Source organism: Xyrauchen texanus, chromosome 48 (assembly GCF_025860055.1).
Source record: "Xyrauchen texanus isolate HMW12.3.18 chromosome 48, RBS_HiC_50CHRs, whole genome shotgun sequence".
NCBI lineage: Eukaryota > Metazoa > Chordata > Actinopteri > Cypriniformes > Catostomidae > Xyrauchen > Xyrauchen texanus.
In genome coordinates, this window is record NC_068323.1 from 13,285,000 (window position 1) to 13,308,200 (window position 23,201).

At 36.9% G+C, this 23,201-nt stretch overlaps 1 protein-coding gene across 3 annotated transcripts; it reads left to right on the forward strand.

Annotated features, from left to right (window-relative positions):
* The first annotated feature begins 3,626 nt into the window (after positions 1–3,626).
* On the forward strand, positions 3,627–22,210 carry LOC127639876 (myocyte-specific enhancer factor 2B-like). 3 transcript variants are annotated; one of them, XM_052122177.1, is made up of 9 exons: positions 3,627–3,756; positions 12,253–12,340; positions 13,430–13,633; positions 14,203–14,331; positions 14,527–14,710; positions 17,595–17,758; positions 19,438–19,534; positions 19,823–19,925; positions 20,206–22,210. In XM_052122177.1, exons 2-9 carry the CDS (start codon positions 12,287–12,289, stop codon positions 20,510–20,512), a joined length of 1,242 nt encoding a protein of 413 aa, XP_051978137.1. In that variant the 5' UTR covers positions 3,627–3,756; positions 12,253–12,286; the 3' UTR covers positions 20,513–22,210. The 3 variants fall into 3 exon arrangements, with proteins under 3 accessions (XP_051978137.1, XP_051978139.1, XP_051978138.1); XM_052122179.1 differs by having other exon boundaries at positions 17,595–17,740; XM_052122178.1 differs by having other exon boundaries at positions 3,647–3,756; positions 12,250–12,340.
* Positions 22,211–23,201: the final 991 nt, after the last annotated feature.

Here is a 23,201-nt window from a genome sequence, read left to right on the forward strand (position 1 = left end):
TTTATAATTGATAAAGCTTTGCTTAGGTTGCGGCCGAGACAAGCGCTGCACTCCTGAAAATGCTTGAATAAGGCAATTGAAAGCTTTTGAAGAACAGCCCACATCACTTTTTGTTTATATGTATAGTTCTTAAAACTAGTGCAACGTTTATCTAAAAGAAAATGCAGCTGTCACAGCTATGTGACATTTTACACACTTTGCAATTTGACATTATGCTGATCAAAAGGGAGTGGAAAAAAAAGCATTTTCACCCATTATTTTCTATGTTAAAGTTACTGAGCCAAAAAAGGTGGCTCTTATAAAAATGTAATGAAGCCTTTTTATTAATTCTTTACTAAATGCATTGTCAGCTTATCAATTTGAAAGTAAAGTTGAATTAAAAATGTATATTAATTTGAGAATTTCTTGGTATGTCCCCCTTTTGCTTTAATGCACACGAGCAAAATAAAATACATTTGCATGGTCAATGTCTAAGAAAATTGATTAGTCTCATAGCAATAGTACAGAATCCTAAATATTTTGTATTCATTTATTATGTTATAACGTGTTTTTGCTTTAAATCTTTGTAAAACCCCAACATTATGTTAATTTCCAATTTTATTTGTATTTTTGAATTTATTGTAGACTTTAATACACTATTTCTTCAAAGCTATGTAATGTTTTTCAGCTTGTTTGCGTGCTTTTGAAGTATTGACTGTTACCTTAGCCCTGAGTGAGCAGGTGGGTTATTTTTACTCAGAATGGGCTGATGAGAACTCAAGGTCTGCCAGTGTGCTTAACACGATAAGCCTGACACTAAAAAAATCGACTGAACATGAGCGCTGACCAGAGAGGCTATTTCTAAATCCGAGAAACTCACCACATGTACAAAACTTCAAGCCACTGATGTTGTCAAAAGGAGAAGTGAGAAGTTTCATGAAAGCACAAAAAAAAAAGTTTTATAGGCTAACACTTAACACTTTCCAGTATCCTTTATATGACGTGAGGCCCAGACAGTTACGTAGAGTAGTAATTAATTTATTTTTGTTATATGGGGTGTTGATGCATAAATTGTCTATGGACCTTTTTTTTTTTTTTTTTTGCAATATAAAGATTTTGGTTTAAATTAAAATAAATGTATAAGAGGTATGTGTATATGTAAAGCCATGGAACTGGTCACCATTTCTTTGACGTTTTCCCTCATTTTAAATAATGGCCCCCTAAGATTTTCCTTGTTCTTTCCCAGCCAGAAGGTGAAATGAGCAAGGGGGACACATCCAAAAAACTGTAGGAAGCACAGTCATTGCATCAACAAAATAAAGACATACAGTTTTTGCTCTACATGATGTGATCGGGTCTGGTGTGTGGGCTGGGGGGGCATTGTCCCTTAAGATTTTTCTTGCGCCCCCTTGTATTCTCTTGGGACTGGAGGGGAATCCAAAGCACCAATTTTCCTGCAGGAGGGATACAGCACAGCAGAGAGACTTTCAGGAGCATGAGAGGAGGTTGCTAATTCTTGCATCAGTTGACATGCAGATTAAGCTCTCAGGAGAATCTACTGTGTTCAGTGAAAGATAGCAGTAACTACTTTATGACATGTATAGATGATTTCCCTTGCATATATCACAGCCACTTTATATGTGAGATCCACAGACACCAGCTGTGATAAATAGTATGACAGGATAAAAATAACTACAATTTTAAATGGACACTAGGTAGATGAACACATTTATGCACCTATTGAGATGAAATGATGTGTTGTCCTTTGAAAGTTGAAAAATAGTATATAAATGCGTTGTTGTGTCGTGTATGCAGTATACGTCCCAATTTACATGAATTCACCCTTTGTGAATTTGTAAATGCACTTTTGTGAAGTCATTTCCATCTAATTTTCTTTGTTTAAATAATTTTACTTTCATCTCAACTACTGTATGAATGAAATTCTCTCTCTCTCTCTCTCTCTCTCTCTCTCTCTCTCTCTCTCTCTCTCTCTCTCTCTCTCTCGCTGAATGCAAGCATTATACCACTGTAAGCAAACAACTGTCAGAAAACCAAAATGTATTCATTATTTACCGCATGCAGTGACTTTTGGTAACCTTATGAAATTATGAGTAGATCCTATGGGCCAAAAATGTTTCATCATAGCTGGTACTTGACAGCACACTAACATCACCCAGACGTCTATTTAATGTGTTTGTTTACATCTGGAAGACATATTTCTTTAGGTTGTTTGCTCATCTGAAATACGCCTGTAAAATATTTCCTCTCAGATGTCAATAAGACTTTCAGCAGATGTCTTTGAGATGTTTATTATTCAGATAGTAAATGTGATCTTTTTAAGATGTTTAGTATGTTATTTAGATTGTGATGCTTTCCAGATGAAAAGATCTAAAACAGACATCTCGGAGATGTGTATCTGGATAACTGCTCACTTTAAGTAGTCGAAAACAACACCAGATAGCACACGTACATCTCCGAGATGTCTGTTTTAGATCTTTTCATCTGGAAATCATCACAATCTAAATAACATACTAAACATCTTTAAAAAAATACAATTTACCTTTTGATGGATGAGCAGAGGAGCAAACAATGTAAAAATACTTTCAGATGTAAACACACAAATAGAAGTGATGTACACGTGCTATTGGGGATAGCACTTTTTAACCAAGGAGTGGTGGTGATGTAGTGGGCTAAAGCACATAACTGTTAATCAGAAGGTTGCTGGTTCAATCCCCACGGCCGTGGTGGCTCATTGTGTCCTTAAGCAAGGCACTTAACTCCAGGTTGCTCCGGGGGATTGTCCCTGTAATAAGTGCACTATAAGTCGCTTTGGATAAGCGTCTGCTAAATGTAAATGTAACCAACAATCTAAATATCATGAATAGGCTAATCTCTTATTTGTACATATTGAATCCCCTAACACACAACATCAGTAATATTGTCATGGAAGTTAAATTGTGTGGCTTTGGATTCTCCGAATATAAAAGCTTTTTTCCCTCTCTTTTATGTTACAGATTCAATATTATTATACTCCTCCTTCATTAATTTTACCGGATTTATGGATGATATTTTGACGTTTTAAATCGCTAAATATTTAGTTGCTTCTCTATTCGCGATAAGAATACATGTTCTGCATCATTGAACTGTAACCCTCTCATTTAGTTTTGTGTTTAAGTGCCTATTTAAGGTAAGGTCCGCGAAATTTCTCATTCAGTGAATAACAGAATAAGGGGCCGTTCAGACCGAACATGTTTTTGCGTTTAAAAAAAAAAACGGCTGGACGCAGTTGTCTCGGGACACGTTTTTAACAATTGATGATCTTTTAAAGAAGCGCGATGCTTCTGCGCGAGACGCTGAAGAAGCAGTGAGATACGGCGCAACCGTCAAAGACGCCCGTATAGCGTGTGTTTACGTAGAAAACAATTGGAAAAACAGCACAGACGGACGCCAAAGCGTGTTCGGTGTGAACGGCCCTTTAGTGTAGAGATGATTGGCGTCTTTTTCAGCCAATTGAGGTTGAAAGCGGGCGGGTGTATGGTCATTTTCTTTTATGGATATGATTGGCGTCTTTCTTAGCCAATGGAAAAGCCGAGGGGGCGTGGTTATGTCGACATGACGCTGCCACTGTATGAACAACTGGAGATGCGCAGCTGTCAAAAGAGCACGACGACCATCGGGTGACGTGAACTGAATCAACACGACCATTCATCTGAATCATTGCGTTGCAGACTGGTGACTTTGTTAACCACTTCATTGACTGGTTCATTTCAAAAGCAGGTAATAACTTTTTTCTTTCGGAAAATTAAGATAGACTGTTGCTTGTAAAAATACGTTTTTATCTCAAGCAGACCTTGTACAGTTACTGTATATGTTATATACGGGACTGCAGAGCTAGTTAAACGAAACAACACAGTGTAGCCTCAGTGGATTAACATGTAATTTCATGCATTAAACTAAATTAAATTATGAATAGGTTATTCTTATATATCATATACATCATCTAGCTTATATATATATAGCCTATATATACTGTATGTATATATATATATGTATGGTTGGCATGTTCTTATAGTGTACCAGCATGCCTTATATTAAGATAACCTACTGCATTTTTGGTGTCATATAAGAGGTCACAATGCATATTTTTGATGGTTTCATATTTCATATCTCATAGTTAACTAAATGTGTAGGCCTACTGTACACAAAAATCATTGTTTTGTCCAGTTTTCATGGAATATTATAGAATCTAAAGAAATAGCGATCAACAGCCAATTGAATTTGGCCATTTATCTCATAACTTTTCTTTAAATGAATCAATATTACTTGACACACATTATGGACTTATGACAAAAAGTAGGCTTTTTGCTTGTTCACTGGTCTAATCAAGCCACCATCGATTGTAACCATGAAACTGTGATAATCTAATGCAGAACACTATTTATTACACAAAGTGTTATTAACGCCCCTTTTCCTCACTATTATGAACTGTTTGGTCACTCAGGCGAAGAATTTGTGAGTTAACAGCTTATTAGTGTTTTCATTTACAAGTGGTTTCAGTGACACTGTGACACAATCGTATCCATCATTGGCAAAATTACCATAATTTTCATTATAGTACAAAATTGTGCAAATCATAGAATGATATAGAATAGTTTCATTCAGTTGGTGCAAAGCACAAATATGCAGCATTTTCTTTTCTTGCTTCTAATTACATTTTAAGATGTTTAATACTACAGTATGTCTTGGATATTTACACCAAAAGAAACAAATGAGAAGTTACATTTTCCATATAGAAAATAAAGCACGTTTTCAGGGCCATTAAAGGAATATTCCAAGTTCAATGCAAGTTAAGCTCAATTGACAGCATTTGTGGCATAATGTTGAATGCCACTAAATAAGTTTTGATTGCCCCTCCTTTTCATTAAAAAAAGCAAAAATCTGGGTTACAGTGCGGCACTTACAATGGAAGGGAATGTAAACATTATTTTAGTGTGATAAAATCACTTACTGATTCTGCCTTTAAATCCTCCAAAAATTGGCCACATTCACTTCCATTATAAGTGCCTCACTGTAACCCGGATTTTTGCTTTTTTTTTTTAAAGAAAAGAAGGGACGAGTCAAAATAAATGTTTGTGGTAATCAACATTATGCCACAAATGCTGTCGATTGAGATTAATTTGTAATAAATCCAGAATATACTTTTAAGATTTTTTCGTTGCTAACGAAATTACCGCAATGCAAAAAAAAAAAAAAAAAAAAAGAGCGAGAGAGAGAAAATATATATTATTTAAATTATAAAGTATTTATTCAATACATCTGTATATGTTTTAACTGATTTTAACTTAGAAAATTGTGCAACGTCTTTTTTTTAATACAGTAAAAAAAAAAAAAATACGGTATGGTTACGGTAATAAGAATCATCATTGAAAACAATTGGAATAGTAAAATAAAGCGTGTAGCATTAATGAGAAAATAACTGAAAATAACACCAGAATACAAAAAAAAAAAAAAACATTTAATGGTCCTAAGTGTAGGCTTGTCTTTATCTAAAATATAATTAAATTTTTTGTATTATTATTGATTTAGGATTAAACATGACCAAGCCATTTTCTTGTCAGTTCTCATGAGATTCACCCACGTTGTCTTCCTCTTGCTTGCTGAGTTTCTCAGCCATGCACTCGCAGGATTGCTATAGTCATTTAGTATGCAAATACAAGTCTTACTTGCTATTTTCGGCAAGCATAGGTTTCTCATCCCTCAACACATAAACATAAAAACCAGAAGCTTCTGCCTGCGACAGCTGAAGTGACTGTATGCTACAGGTGGTAGTTGCATATGGTTTTGAAACAGTTTTGACTTCCAGTATCAAATCATTACTTGCTTGCAGTATATTTTGTAGAGCTCATTTATTTTTGTTCCCATGCTCCAACAGCTTTGACTTGTCTTGACAAAGGTGTCTGTTGTTGGTGCACTGATGGTGTTGCCCCCTTGAGGGACCCAGCAATTAGTCCCCTCTTGCCCCAGAGTAAGTGCTCCTCTGTGGGAGACTGTGTAAGCGTAGCAGGCCACCACTGTTTGTGTGTATACTTTTCCACTGTAAGGCCTCTGAAAGAGTCTCACAGGAAGCCGAACACACACCGAGGGCACGGAGGATCCAGTGGTGCAATAGTTGCACTATTACGCAGCAAAACCATTGTCTTGTGATTTATTTATTTGTTCATTTATTTCTTTTCTTTTCATTTTGTTCATATACAATCCATTTTACAGCTATAATCAACTGCAATGCAAAGGAAAAACACAGTAACAGGACATTTTATGTATCATGAACTAACAATGAACAATATATTTATTTACATAATTTATTAATGTTTGTTAATGTTAGTTAACAAAAATACAATTGTTCATCATTAGTTCATGTTAGTTCATAGTGCATTAACTAATGCTTACATATACAACATTTGTTTTAAAACATGTATTAGTAAATGTTGAATTTAACATTAACCAACATTAATAAATGCTGTAAAAGTATTGCTCATCATTAGTTCATGATAACTAATGTTATTCTAGAATACTCAATCCTGATTGGTCAATGGTGCCATCTAGTGGTCTGATATTGTTCAGTAACAACTGTACATCCACGTATCAGATCGCTCATCCGGGTATTTGTGATCCATCATTCCTGCTTCTCGGCTCACTGTGCGATCTCTACAATTAAGCACATAAAATTATTTCAGCTCAAATCAATGTTTCATGCGCATTTATTTATTTAGTTGGCAAGTAGTCTTCTAATAAGTTACACAATGAGCAATTAGACAGTCATTAATTACAAAATGAAACACCAACAGAACTCCAACACAAACCGGAGGTGGATTTCAGCTGTTCAGCTATTTATTACATCTCACATAATTCCATACATTTAGTGCAAATCAATGTTTCATGCCCATTTATTTGTTTGTTCGGAGAGTAGTCTTGTAATAGACTGAAAAAGTCAGGCAGTTATTTTAACAAAAAAACACCAACAGAACTTTGTTTCCAATCGGAGAGGTATTTCAGCTGTTCAGCGATTTATTGAATTGAATGGTACAGATTTACATCATTTCAATGCACATCAATATTTTATGTCCATGTATTTATTTATTTGGTTAGCAGCTGTGTAAAGAGCAGGATTATGTTCAGTCAGCCGGTTGTAATCGCAAAATAAACCCCTTTAGGCTGAGATATGACTCATCCTGTCTGGGTTTATTTTGCGATTACAACCGGCTGACTGTACATTATTCTCTACTTAACAAATGAAACCTTACTGTAAAGTGTTGCCGAATGTTGTTATCTTTTTCTTAAACCGTCAACGTTTACATCTAGATACCTTCTTATGAACATATTATTTATTCTAATAAACTTTCTTAATTTTTGTCTTCAGAAGATTTTCATGAATCTGAAACCAGGTCTCTTAGAATGGATGTTTATTTATTTTTTGATATCAAGAACCCCTAAATATGATGATCCCTACAGTATGTGAGGGACCCCCTTCCTAAAATATTCACTGATAAAGACCCATTTAAATTATGTGAGGAAAAAATAGCAGACATGCTACTGTATTATAAAGACAACATGGCAGCTGCATGTGGCTCTCTCTCTCCCGAACTGCCGCATCCGGATCGGCCTTATCCCTCTCCTCTTCTGATTAGCCCGATTGGGGGGTCGACCGTGCAGATTCACGGCCCGGACCTGCCCTCCTCCTCTCTCTCTCTCTCTCTCTCTCTCTCTCTCTCTCCCTCTCATACTGTATATTGTCATTTGTTTTTCATCCAAAAAATACAACACTTTTAAGGAAATATTCTAATTCATTATCTAAGTTTTGTATATTTTGTTTTCACCCAAAAATTGTATTCTGTAATCATTTTCTCCTTAGGTTCTGTCAAAGCTTTTGCTTGTTTTCAAAGCTTGAGAGCGCCATTCCCTATTCATATAACTGCATGTAAAACATTCTTGTAGAAAATTCTTGAAATCTCTTCAGTTGCATTCCATAAAAGAAATGTATAGGGATTGGGATGACATAAGGTTGAGAATATAAAGACAAAGCTAATGTATGTGCTTTTATAAACATGACTAGAGATTAAAGGCGAAGTGTCATGTTTGCACTGTTAGTGTCATCAGATGGAATCAGGACTTAAAAATGTATTTTACTCATACCATTTTGAAAAATGAATTCACCTCACATCTGACTACTTCAGACCCTGCTACTGTTTCTGTGGTTATGTCTACCACAGTACCCCAACCTTAGTTCTTTGAGATAACTGATTCTCAAAAGCTTGAGTTGTGTCAAAAAACAACAAAACATAATCTATACTTGCTTCCATGTGCATTGCTTAGAAAGCATTTTCATATTATCTTTGATTCAGTGAAGGCTGCATGCTTCATATTAGTGAATGCATTTACAAATTTAAGGAACTTTAAACGTAGCGACCAACAGTGATAGAGATCTTGTCACAAATATTCTCACTTCCTCGCATTCCATTTATATCTCATGACCAACTGCCCAGCCCGGATACAAGCCACCTGTCAAAGCCTTTAGGTGTGTGTGTGTGTGTGTGTGTGTGTGTGTTTGTGCAAGGTTGTGTACAGATGCTCATATCTGTATTCTCTTTATATGGTTATAATGGCACAAAACAAGGATTCCTCCAGATCACTTGTCCGCCTGTATGCCAAGGGGTGGGTGTGAGGGCAACGGGCACTCATGGATCGTGGGAACTGTGTCGTTCTCTCCACAAACCATAGACTTTGAGATTTTAAAAATAGATGAGGTCACACATGTCTAATGTGAGAGAAAAAAAAGAATGGCCGAAATCCCTGGGGCTTTTATATCAGCAGTAAGTCACTTTACTAAGAGATGTGGTAGGGAAAAGGCCCATACGGAATCATGCGCGCAGAATTATGCAGAAAACGCTGCAGATTTAAGCAGAATTGGTACCAGGCTGATCTCACTGTGAATCCGGTGACAGTAGGTCAAAAGTTCTTAAGCTGAAATCAGTCTGCGCTTCCTGAAATTCAAATTACTGCCCCCAGTGGCAGAGGCTGGAAGTATTGTTGAACTTATTGACACATGTGAGCTCCAGGTTCAGCAAGAAGCCCTCGCTGTGGACTGTAGCACGATGATGTAGTGGACTTAATCTACTATGTCACTAACATCCATTACGTAGTGGATTAAATTAGTTTATAATGCAAACGTTTTATTCAATGTGTACAGTATGTAGTGTTATGTGTAAATAAAAAGTGAGAAAGTGTTATAATGAGTGAGTTTACTTTTTGTATATTAGTTGGCCAGTATAGGATAGCACTTCTGAAGAGTATGAGGGGTGCTGAGTATTTGGAATTAATTTGATTGGTATGGATGATGACTATTATATGTATGTTATAATTAATCTCTTGTCTTATAGATACGTTGTTTCATAGATGTGTAGAAGCAGTCATCGGCGTGTAATAATCATTAATGACACAAATAAAGGCTATTTACAGTATTTCTCTGTCTCTCTGTGATATACAGGTGAAACTCGAAAAATTAGAATATCGTGCAAAAGTTCATTAATTTCAGTAATTCAACTTAAAAGGTGAAACTAATATATTATATAGACTCATTACAAGCAAAGTAAGATATTTCAAGCCTTTATTTGATATAATTTTGATGATTATGGCTTACAGCTTATGAAAACCCCAAATTCAGAATCTCAGAAAATTAGAATATTACATGAAATCAATAAAAAAAGGATTTTAAATACAGAAATGTCGGCCCTCTGAAAAGTATAATCATGCATATGTACTCAGTACTTGGTTTGGGCCCCTTTTGCATTAATTACTGCCTCAATGCGGCGTGGCATGGATGCTATCAGCCTCGCGGCACTGCTGAGGTGTTATGGAAGACCAAGATGCTCCAATAGCGGCCTTCAGCTCTTCTGCATTGTTTGGTCTCATGTCTCTCATCTTTCTCTTGGCAATGCCCCATAGATTCTCTATGGGGTTCAGGTCAGGCGAGTTTGCTGGCCAATCAAGCACAGTAATACCATGGTCATTGAACCAGGTTTTGGTACTTTTGGCAGTGTGGGCAGGTGCCAAGTCCTGCTGGAAAATGAAGTCAGCATCTCCATAAAGCTTGTCTGCTGAAGGAAGCATGAAGTGCTCTAAAATGTCCCGGTAGACGGCTGCGTTGACTCTGGACTTAATAAAGAACAGTGGACCAACTCCAGCCGATGACATGGCTCCCCAAACCAACACAGACTGTGGAAACTTCACACTTGACTTCAAGCATCTTGGATTGTGTGCCTCTCCATTCTTCCTCCAGACTCTGGGACCTTGATTTCCAAATGAGATGCAAAATTTGCTCTCATCAGAAAAGAGGACTTTGGACCACTGAGCAACAGACCAGTTCTTTTTTTCTTTAGCCCAGGTAAGACGTTTGACATTTGAAGCCCATGTCCAGGACCCGTCTGTGTGTGGTGGCTCTTGATGCAGTAACTCCAGCCTCAGTCCACTCCTTGTGAAGCTCCCCACACATTTGAATGGCCTTTTCCTGACAATCCTCTCCAGGCTACGGTCATCCCTGCTGCTTGTGCACCTTTTTCTTCCACACTTTTCCCTTCCACTTAACTTTCTATTAATGTGCTTTGATACAGCACTTTGAGAACATCCAACTTCTTTTGCAATTACCTTTTGAGGCTTTCCCTCCTTGTGGAGGGTGTCAATGATGTTTTCTGCACAACTGTCAGGTCAGCAGTCTTCCCCATGATTGTGAATTCAACTGAACCAGACTGAGAGACCATTTAAAGGCTCAGGAACCCTTTGCAGGTGTTTAGCTGATTAGAGTGTGACACTTTGAGCCTACAATACTGAACCTTTTCACAATATTCTAATTTTCTGAGATTCTGAATTTGGGGTTTTCATAAGCTGTAAGCCATAATCATCAAAATTATATCAAATAAAGGCTTGAAATGTCTTACTTTGCTTGTAATGAGTCTATATAATATATTAGTTTCACCTTTTAAGTTGAATTACTGAAATTAATGAACTTTTGCACGATATTCTAATTTTTCGAGTTTCACCTGTATGTGACAGAGTATATGACATGTTATACTATAATATGTGGATTATGGACATATATTGTTATAAAATATGACTTACTTAATAATAATAATAATAAGAAAACGTTTATCTTTATGTATCCTGCAATGGTCGATTACAATACGGCACAAGTAGAGGACTTTTGTGGAAATGAAATACAAAACAATGCATATGTCCAGTATTTCAAATAAGCATCAAACTTTGTAGTTACCAGAGGGAAAATAACATTCATTATATGGATGAATTTTAACATTAAAGCTTACACTGACACAGACGTCTACTGGCAGTAGCATTTAGTTAGCCACTAATATAACCTGTCAAACTAAATTGCATATAGGCCATATGCCATACTATAAAACATACATAGATAACTCCAAATAATATAATATTGTAAAGAGAATCTAATAGCTGTGCATGTGCACATTAAAAACATCCAGTACGTCACGGACACTTCAACTTTTAATTCAAGTGTTTTACCTTCTCAACTATCTACTAGTATTATACCAGGTTCCTCCAAGAACTCTAAAATGCATCAGTCATTCTCTGGCGAATTATTTGTATTTTTTTTACATCTGTATATGATGATGCTCAAACAACCAAAATTGTCTTTTTGAGTCCATTTCACTTATGGGAGAACAGGGGGTGGATGAGAATTTTCCCTTCATTGAAACACTATTATTCTAAGTGTGGTTGCAACACATGCTACCTTTAAATGGAGATTACATATTTTTAACCCATGCCTGTGGAAATGCTCATGTTTGCTGGGACAACCCAGACTGTGGGGGTGTTAGCATGTGCCCATGCTAACTTTACTCCCAACTGACTCTCTGGTGGGCTTAAGTAAACACCATACTGTGATCCACGTTAGGAAAGTTTGCTTGCAAGTGGGTATTGGCTAAATACAACACATGAGCAGTTCCCACTAGATTTATGAAGGCAATACATGCACAGTTTGTTTCTGTAGCAATATGGTTGTCAATGAATAACTGTGCTGCTTGTAGGACAGGCATCAATGCCAAATAAAGTTTAGGTGGAATTTTTATTTCTCACCTACTCTTAGGTGATGTTTAAAAAAATGGCAGAATGAATAAAGTTGTTTTTGAAATGCGCAAAATGCACTTTTCTATGGACAAAAGTGTTTATTCACTTTTTATCTTTTAGCAGATTCAAGAAAAACCCGTTCCAAACACAAAATATCATGGGGCGGAAGAAAATACAGATTTCTCGGATTCTTGACCAACGGAATCGACAGGTTTGTACTTGTTTTATTTTACTTCTGTAATATGAAGAAGAATATTTTCTCGCAGCCTATATTTAAAAGCTAATGTCCTATCAGGCTATGATTATGCAAAGACAGCTGGACGGAGCACAACAGAATGCAGTGGTTTCAAGATGTGTTTTTCAAAGTTGCAAACTGCATTAAACTTGAAACTGCATCCTAAAAATGCAGAATTTTTGACTAAAGACGTGATACCAATAAAACAAATAAAATGTGACGCAGCCATAGTGAGACACTTCAGAAGCATCCAACATAAATACCACAGATGGACCTTAAGAATGCAAGAAGTCTACATCGAACAGATTGACAAACTCAGTTGTGAATAAAACTACATACTGACTTCTAAAGCCACTCTTTTTATTGCCTAATCACTCATCGGCCACAATAATGTAATACATTTGAACTATCAGAATTATTATATTTATATTTAATTATTATATATTTCATCTTTATTTGTCATTTCTTTTTCAGCAAATATTGATTTGTGATTGATTTATTCAATTAAATGATTTTCTTTAGTTAAATTGATTAATTACTTTGATTAAATTTAATTAATAAAAAAATAACTGATTGACAGCTCTCATTTTATATATTCTATATCTGTTCATCTTCCACATTAAAATACCATTACGGTCCCTTTTGACATTTACGAATTTAAATTTCAATATTTTAGTAAATTAAAAATTAAAAATATAATAAATTTGCTAGATTTATACTGTTAAATTATGCAGGAATGTTTTGTTCACACACTTTTCAAAGTTTGTGAACAGGGTCATATGGGCCTCTCATCTTCTGCCACTTTGTACACTTGTCAAAGTACAGAGGTGATTTTTCACACCTGATTTGATAGAAATCTACCCCAAAGATGTTGATTCAAGCCTTACATTAGAATGTGATATTTTCCTCCAAGGCAAATGATCTAAAGGTGTGAAGCAAGGGCAAAAGTGTCCGAAAAAGCTCCAAGAAGACGCAGTGTGAGAATTCATACCATGATAGCATTATGGCATCTTTCAGAGGTTTTCTAACAAAACTCCTGTGGATTTTTTTCTTTCTCTTTTCAAGGTGACATTTACCAAGCGCAGATTTGGTTTGATGAAAAAAGCCTACGAGCTGAGCGTGTTGTGCGACTGCGAGATTGCTCTCATCATCTTCAACAGCACGAATCGTCTCTTCCAGTACGCTAGCACTGATATGGACAAAGTGCTGCTGAAGTACACCGAATACAGTGAACCACATGAGAGCCGTACAAACACTGACATACTAGAGGTACATGCCAAATATCTCCATTCAGAGGCTCTTTAATTAATAGTATATCATCAGATCATATCCTGCTATCATCTACTGTTATGGTTTCTGTTGATGTTCATTTAATTGTAAAGCAACAATGGAATGTTCCACAACTGCTTTGTAATTGAGAATATATTGTACATAGTATCTGAATTGTATTGATGCAAAGCCTCAAGTATGTAGGATATGTATGTCTGTAGATGTGGAAGTTACATCTACAGACATACATCAAAGTAAACTGCAAGTAAATAGTGGAGTGCAAATGTATATTTGAAGTATATAAAAGTATACTTAAAGTATACAGTGGAGTTCAAAAGTATAAAACTTTAAAACGTTTACTTGAAGTATACAGTTGAGTGCAAACGTATACTTGAAAAATATACAAATATATAAAAGTGAGAAGTAAAACCACTTGTGAGAATGTTTCTATTTTGCATTTGCATTTCCATAACAAACTATATTGCCAGCATAACAATTTTAATTTCACTGTGTACTCTCTTATATACTCTCTCTCTCTCTCTCTCTCTCTCTCTCTTTGAGTGCTCCAGACTTTAAGAAAGAAGGGAATGGGGCTGGATAGTTCTGAGCTCGATCAGGAAGACAGCATGGCGATAGGGATGGAGAAATATCAGCTTTGCGATGGCATGGACCTCTCCATTGCTCGCCAGCGCTATTACGTGAGTTCTGTGGTTCAGATAACAATTACTTAACCAGCGCTCTGGTGGCCTCTTTGTGGTATTGTTATATGGTAACACATTAAGAACCTACAGTACATAAAACCATTGATGCACAGAATTACACATGCATGTGTAAACATGCGTATATACTGCATTTATGCTCTTAAAGTTTAACATTTTAAAATCTATTCCCAGGCTCCTTCTCTCCTCCCCACCGAAGCTCCGATGATAGGTGTGAGTAGTGAGAATGGTTACACCAACTCAAATTCAAACTTAGGGGCCCACAGGACTCCATCATTCAAACCTCTGTGCACCAGGCCTGGGTCAGCTGGTTCTGCTGGATCAAACTCCCATACAGCTCTTGTGGGACCACATGCAGGTATGGTCCATGTCCTCCAAAATGGGCAGAACATTCCTGAATATTTTCTAACTTCACCTTCGCTCTTAAAAATTAAGGTCCCAAGAATGTTTTTACAGTTTGATGCCATAAGAGAAACTTCTAAATTTCCATGGTTTTTCAGAACCCACCTACAGTGGCCCTAAGAAATGTATTTGGACCCTTATGCCACATATAAAAGGCAGAGATCCAAACAAACCACATGTGTAGTTCATCACATTTATTATGGGTATGTTCCACTAAAGGAGTATTCAAACTGATTTTCAATACGATTACACGGGAAATCAAAATGTTGCTTCCAAATGTTCCCTGAAATTGAAAAAAAGTGCCATATCCATAAGATATTTTTGCATCAATTAAATCATTTTTATTTTCCCGGTAGTGCTACTGATAGCACGTTGCGCTAATAATCTACAGGATGTGGGTTCTGCTCCCAAGGAAACCAGGAAGTGATTGCGTTCACATAAACAGGAGTCAGCACGATTCAGAGGTTACATTTTCCATCTAAAATGACATTTTTACTCCATTGACATGTAGGTTTAGGGATGGGGTTTGGGTTAGGGGGTAAAGATAATAAAATGTGCATTTCTGTTGACTGTAGAACGTAATTTACAACTAAAATACAACTATCTTTTGGCACCACCCTGTGGACATATCACCTCAACATCACTTCAAGCTTCGGCCACTGGGGGCAGCGGTTAGAATTTCGGAAAACACAGACCGATTTCAGCAGCAGAGCTTTCGATTGCCTGTCATTAAATTTATAGTGTGATCTCTTGAACCCTATTTAACGTAAAAGTGTTCTTGATAAGACAAGGGCTTCGAAGAACCATTGAAAACATTTATTTATAACGGACTACCGCCTCACAGGTTAAAGAGCCAATCACCTTTCAGAGACAGACATTGCCTGTGAATCAACTCAAGAACGCACATGTGCATTAGCTAAACAAGTCAGGAAAATAGCGTTAATGTGATCTGAGGTAAAGAAGCCTAATTTATGATACCAGTGTTGTCAGACTTTACTGCTTATTTGAAATATGTTATTTGATTGTAATCTTGACCAATCGTTTTTTGTAGATTTCTGTATTTCCACATTCAAATGCTTGTTTACATAGAAAAATAGCTGCTTAGCTTGTTGGTTAGCATTTCAAAGATGGCCACCAAGTGAACTGACTTGATAGGCGCTTTGTTTATAAGAGTGTTGTGTCAAGTTTTTACCAGTATTTTCTCTTATTAGAGACATTAACTGTATATAAGTATATCAAATGCTGCATATACAACATGCTGCTCTATATAACTGTGGTACTGTTGCACAATATGTTTAATAGAGACTTCACCCATAGAAAAACTAAAACAGTTTACCTTCTTATTCCTTTTACTTATTGTAGTATTTTTCTGATGGGGCTACACTGAAAGAAACGCAGCCAGAGTGGAGTATTTTAGTACTTTGCAAACAGGAAGTTCTCATATGTGAAACAGCTCACCCTCTCAGCCACATACACACACTAACATACAGACAAACCAATGAAACAGTAGTTGAAGACAGAGCTGTGGTTTCTTAGCATACTGTCACACCTGCTGAACTTCGTAAAGCAGCGTCTCTTCAACTTCATATGACTATTAGAAGCGCTGCATGGGAATTTTCTACTCAAAGCGATTTGACTAAATACCTGCCAAATGCTGTGGTCTGATTCCAGCACTTTAGTTCAGCCAAAGTGTCAAATACAGTGTCATCCAAAAGAGGCCACAACTGATGATATTAGAGTAACAAGTTGAGTAGAAAGTTGCTGTAACATGGTCAATTATACAAATCTGTTTACGTTTAATTAGTGAATTAGAAATAGTGTAGAATCTTTTTGTTTTTGTTTCATTATACATCAAATCTTTTCTTTGTTTTAAAATGTAAAAAATTCTGAAACCTTCATTTTATTTCCAGATATAAATGGTCTCAGACTTTTAGACCAGATAATACAGCAAAAATATTCCAAATAATTAGCAAATATTGCCAAATATAATGTGTCTGTTCATGTAGCTCAACTGGTAAAGCAAGAAAACATGCTTTACACAAGTACGTGTACGCAGATGCAATTGCTTGGCCAATGCATTGCCAATTACTGTGGCGGTAACAACTGTGGTAGTAACAGTACTGAAGGGGGCGATAGAGTTACCTGAAAAGACTGCTCCATTAAGCTAGATGTGTTATTATACAGGTTCATTAGTTGCTGTAATTATATTGACTTTACCTTACTTACTAAGCAATGTTCTCTTCAAACTCCTGCTTTACCATTACAGTAGCAGTCTTGAAAGAGAAAACTCGCCTTAGAAGTGGACATTACAAATAAATGTTGGTTATAGCGCCCCTTGTGGAAATGTAGAGAATCCACATGGACTTGCGTTGTGTTATGTATTTCAGTCTGACACATTTTGGAATGCAACTATGCATGAAATTGAGCTTGCATAGCTAAAAGCGTTTGCATTAATGTACTTGCATAAAGTATGTTTCGGCCTTAAGGTTATGGGTGCGATTCCCAGGGAACACAAATACTGACAATATATACAATACTTCGAATACAATGTAAACTGCTTTGGATTGAAACCTCTGCCGAATGCACAACATGTCAAATGAATGTGTGTAGTGGAATTCAGAGTTGTCAGTTCAAGGCAGGTTCACATTTATCAGTGGAATCTGTTCATGTGCAGGTGTCAAGCCTAGATAGTAAATCAAAAAAGTCATCTGGGAAGGAGAACTTCTGTTTTCAGTGAGATGGAGGTAAAAAGAACGAGAGAGGGGGGGGGGGAGAAAGAGAGAAACCGAAAAATGAATTTCACCCACATCTTGTTTTTCACTTCCCATATGGCTATAAAGGTTTGGGCTACTCGATGTTCTCCCATGGCAACCTGAGCAGGGCCTTGGAGATGAAGACTCCGCCCCCTCTGAGCATGACCAGTGATGGACGGCGCCTTGATGCACACGCTGCACTGTGCGGAACCCGCAGCAATTTGGCAAATGCTGTGAGAGAGTCCACCAAAGTACTCACTTATACATACATTAAAAAATTACATTTTGTCTAATTTGTTCTAATGTCACTGAACATAAATTTAACATACAGAGGAAGATGCAGTGTTATCTTGCAAACCACATACGTTTCCTAATAACTCATTATAATAACTTGCATGAATGAGTCACTCTTTACATTATGTAATGCTTAACAGTTCAGTAGCTCAGTGGCTTTATTAATCAGAATATTTTCAATATTTGTTTCATGACATTTCTGTTTGAATGTTGAATGATTATATTATATTATATTATATTATCAATGTTGACTCAGTGATTGAATAACTCACTCATAACATAATAGAGACTTATTTGTCACCACCTACTGGGTAAATATGCAATCTCCAAAAATAGTTACTGAACAAATCCAAGTTACCGTAGAAGCCAAGTAGGAGTGGTGGTGGCGTAGTGGGCTAAAGCACAAACTGTTAATCAGAAGGTTGCTGGTTCAATCCCCACGGCCACCACCATTGTGTCCTTGAGCAAGGCACTTAACTCCAGGTTGTTCCGGGGGAATTGTCCCTGTAATAAGTGCACTGTAAGTCACTTTGGATAAAAGCGTCTGCCAAATGCATAAATGTAAGTGATACAAACAGTGAAGCATCCTAATGGTGTTGGACTCTAGATTATTCGGAACACCTCTTGTCCAATGAAATTTGAGGACCGGAATTAACTTGTATAATATATCATAACTAGATAGGTATAGGTTTTGATTTGATAAATATGATTGATAGATAGATAGATAGATAGACAGACAGACAGACAGACAGATGGACAGTTGATAGATGATGGATGGGTGGACAGATGGTTGATGGATGGATGAATGGATGGACAGACGAAACGGCAGATGGATGGATGGATGGATGGATGGATGGACGGATGGTTGATAGAAGAATGGATGGATGGATGAATGGACGGACAGACGGATGATTGATGAATGAATGGATGGCGAGACTAATGGATGGACAGATGGTTCATGGATGGATGTATGGACTTGTGGTTGATAGAAGAATGGATGGATGGATGAATGGACGGACGGACGGATGATTGATGAATGAATGGATGGCGAGACTAATGGATGGACAGATGGTTCATGGATGGATGTATGGACTTGTGGTTGATAGAAGAATGGATGGATGGATGAATGGACAGACGGACGGATGATTGATGAATGAATGGATGGTGAGACTAATGGATGGACAGATGGTTCATGGATGGATGGATGGATGGATGGACGGAGGACAGACAGATGGACGGATAATTCATGGATGGATGTTGGATGAATGGATGGATGGATGGACAGATGGTTCATGGATGGATGGATGGATGATGGATGAATGGATGGACAGACGGATGGACGGATTGTTCATGGATGGATGTTGGATGAAGGATGGATGGACAGATGGTTCATGGATGGATGGATGTTAGATAGATAGATAGATAGATAGATAGATAGATAGATAGATAGATAGATAGATAGATAGATAGATAGATAGATAGATAGATAGATAGATGTGTTACCATGTTTAAATCCATTACACAGAATTAAGAGTCTGAAAATGTAAAGAAGTCAGCATGTTCTGTTTGGGCATGTCTGATTATGAATCTAAATCTAGTGGTTTTGTAAATGTGTGCTTTCTTTGTACATATCTAGAGGGCGCTGTATCATAGTATGCATGCCGGTGGACAAATGATGGCGATGGGAAAGACAGGCTTACTGGGCCACAGTCTGGGGAACTACGGAGCCTCAGGTGAGTGCCAGTTTGAAATAATGGCTAATTACATACTGTAAACTTAAACTACTAACACTTTATTTGACAGTGTCCTTGTTACACATTAAATACAGTGTTATTTTAATTATTTACTTTGCATTTAGATTATGCATGAAATACCAGTGCTTGCAAGGACCACACAAAGAGTTGTTCTAGTGCTCCACCAGTGCTATATTAACTATGATACATTTACATTACTTGTATGAAGATAACACCCTAAAATGTTTTTAGTATTTAAAAGTATTTAAAGACAGATTTTCCTCTTAGACTACAGCCACCCAGGTAACACCGTGGGTTTTCAGCGTAATTCAATTCATACTTGGCAACCTGTGCAGCATCAGGATGCCCACCAGTCAATGATCAGCCCTGGGTGAGATGTCTTCCCTTTTTCTTGCTCTAAATATTATAAAGCCTTTATTAATACATAAATGGGCTGTGATTCAAAACCTAGTTAGTTAACTACCTAGAAAACATTTTAGGCACCTCTAATTCACAAAAACATTAGGTGCAAATGTTAGGTGTATCACTAGGCTTTGAAACACAACCATTTTTTATATATTATAATTTCATGACAATATGTATATACGGGGGGTGTGTGTGTGTGTGTGTGTGTGTGTGTGTGTGTGTGTGTGTGGTAATGTTTATATTAGAATTGCTTCGGGTGGAAATTGCTCATACCCTTCCCAGTGCTCCTCCCCCTCCTCCCCTCCACACCCCTCTCTCAACCTGACCATCAAATCAGAGCGCAAATCTCCTGAGCACACGCTCTCAGCCACATCCCCCGGCCATCACATGGTACAGCACTCACCAATAGAAGAGGCCAAAGCGACGAGACACACACCCTCAGAAGAATATATGGCTATGAAAATCCAGCATGGTCCAAACAGAGGCCCTGGAGAAGAGAAACGCAATGAGCCTCTGAAACAACCTGAGATCAGTAATGGATGGATAAGATAACTAGCTGCCCAAGCCTCTTTAACACAAATGTATGGCTCGCTACACTGTAAAAGGTTGATATGTGAAGTTGTTACCGTAAGGAGTTATTTCTACTTGATGTAAAGGAATTGTTCACCCAAAAGTGAAAAGTATCACATGATCTACTCACCCTCATTCCATCCTAGATGTGTATGATTTTCTTCTGCTGAACATAAATTAAGATTTTTAAGAAGATCTCTGCTCTGTAGGTCCACACAATGCAAGGTGGACAGAATGGTGGACAGAACTTTGAAGCTCCAAAAAAACACATAATGCAGCATAAAAGTAATCAATACAACTCCAGTGGTTAAATACACGTCTTCTGAAGTGATATGACAGGTGTGGGTGAGAAACAGATCAATATTTTAGTCTTTTTGAACTATAAATTCTCCTCCCTGCCCAGTAGGTGATGAAATGCATGAAGAATGCGAAAAGTGGAGATTTATAGTAAAAAACGACTTGAATATTGATTTGTTTCTCACCCACACCTATCATATCACTTCTGAAGACTTTGATTAAACCACTGGAGACATGTGGATTACTTTTATGCTGCCATTATGTGATTTTTGGAGCTTCAACATTTTGGACACCATTCACTTGCTTTGAATGGCCTTACAGAGTTGAGAAATTCCTGTAAAAATCTTCATTTGTGTTCAACAGAATAAAAAGAAATTCAGAATTATCCAACATTTGTTTTAGTTTTTCTTTTGTAGAGTGCCTGAGTTGTGTTTAGGCTAAGAATGTTTTTTTTAAGGTGTGATATGTTTTTGAGGCTGCACTATGCCTCATAAAAGTGAGCCCATCATTTTGTTTAGAAAGTCTGGCATTATTTCCTTGTGCAGCTTCAAATAAATTAAATGGCGTGCTTTGAAAAGATGTGCTCATTTAGTTTTTAAATGAAAGGGAGACATGAGCTTTGACATTCTCCTCTTTTTTATGAAATTAAAACTTTTTTCTTTACTTTTCACAATTGGAAGATGCAGTCTCACAATGCTCGTGTTTATTTTTAAAAGAAGCATCATATACGTCTCTGTTTTCATAATAGGTAATGTATCATAGATATATCAAGTGATCTTCAAACAGGCAATTGCAGTATTCAACTATGTGCAGTAAATAGTGTTTTACACAGAACCAATAAAAATCAAAGCAAAGTTTTGCAGCTTCAAAAATATTACCACTTTACCAGTGCAACATTCAAACTATTGATGCTGACACAGTTTTGAATTGTGATGTCTATACCTCTATTTTCTTCACATAGTGTAAATTACTTTATGATCATAACTTATATTCATGTAAAAATGATCTTCATTCAGGATGGGCTCATTTTCTATTTTCAAACTATTATTTTAGGTACATGATGTAAATATATTCAAAAGTTAAAGACTGCCACATGGACAAGTTTCTGCTTCTTGCATTAATGTGCTGTTTTTATGTGCTATGAGCAAACAATTTTGCATCGTTTCTACCCGCCATTACTTTTTATATTATCATGATTTATTATATCATCTGGTTTTTATTTCCAAGCTTGTGTTTTTTCCCCACTTGTGCTTGTTTTAAGAGTTTTTCTGAGTAATGTAAATGAAAACCACCATATATGTAATATGTTTTGCTGTCCTGATGTATTGTCAATTGAAATTTGCTGATGTGTCCACAAGAGGGCAGCACATGTCTCAAAATATATCAGGCATCCGAACACTTGCCTCTTGCCTCCTTTATTTTCTACATGTTCAGCTGTGTAGAAGAGACCGGGGCTAGTTGTCACAGTTTTTTTATTTTATTCCAGTGACCATTTCTCGGGATGAGTTCTCTGGCCCTTTAGTGGGGCATGCTTTCACATCATATGAGGTTTTAATTGTCATTAATGGAAGCCTGCTGCTCATTGACCCTTACGATGCAAAGTACCGGGATATGAGTCCTGAAGAGCACGAGTGTGGAAACATGAGGCGAAAGCGTCGTAGAAGCACCACAATTTGACGCAATTGCATTTGTTGTCACATTTGTTTTTTCTGACACTATCATTTAGGTTTAAAACCTTCAACTGTTTTGGAGAACATTGAACTCGCTTTTAGTGCCACCCCATGGATATTTCCCCTCGGAACGTCACGGTACAAACAAAGAATCACGTAATATGATTTTGCAAAACTTTTGCCACCATCACGTAATTTTTAAAAGAAAACAAGCATCTGTGTCTCCCCTCCGCCGCAGTTTTTTTAGACACGTTGTTATGAAAGCATGAAGCATTGCCTAAAGGAAATACTCATTTTAAGATGTTATGATGGGGGAAGGAATAACAACAAGTTCCATTTTCCACATCTCTTTTCAGCATAGTGGTGATAGACACTGTAGGCTGTGTATCCGTAGTTGTTAGACACCATCATTTTCTTCACAATAGTGAAGAAGTACACATCCCTGTATGCTTTGATGATGCTTTGTCAATCTTATGTCCTTTACTATATACAATACTGATTGTAATCACCATTTAACATACTCCAAATCAAAGCACGTGCTTTCCACTATCATACATATCTTTTTATCACACCATGCACAATTACATTCAAAGCCGATTTCTCAGACACCCATCCACACCATCTTGAACTCCTTCAGCCATTAAAAAACTGAAAATTGGCTGGAATTATGGCTCTCTTCAGCTCGTCAGCACAGCCTACCCTTC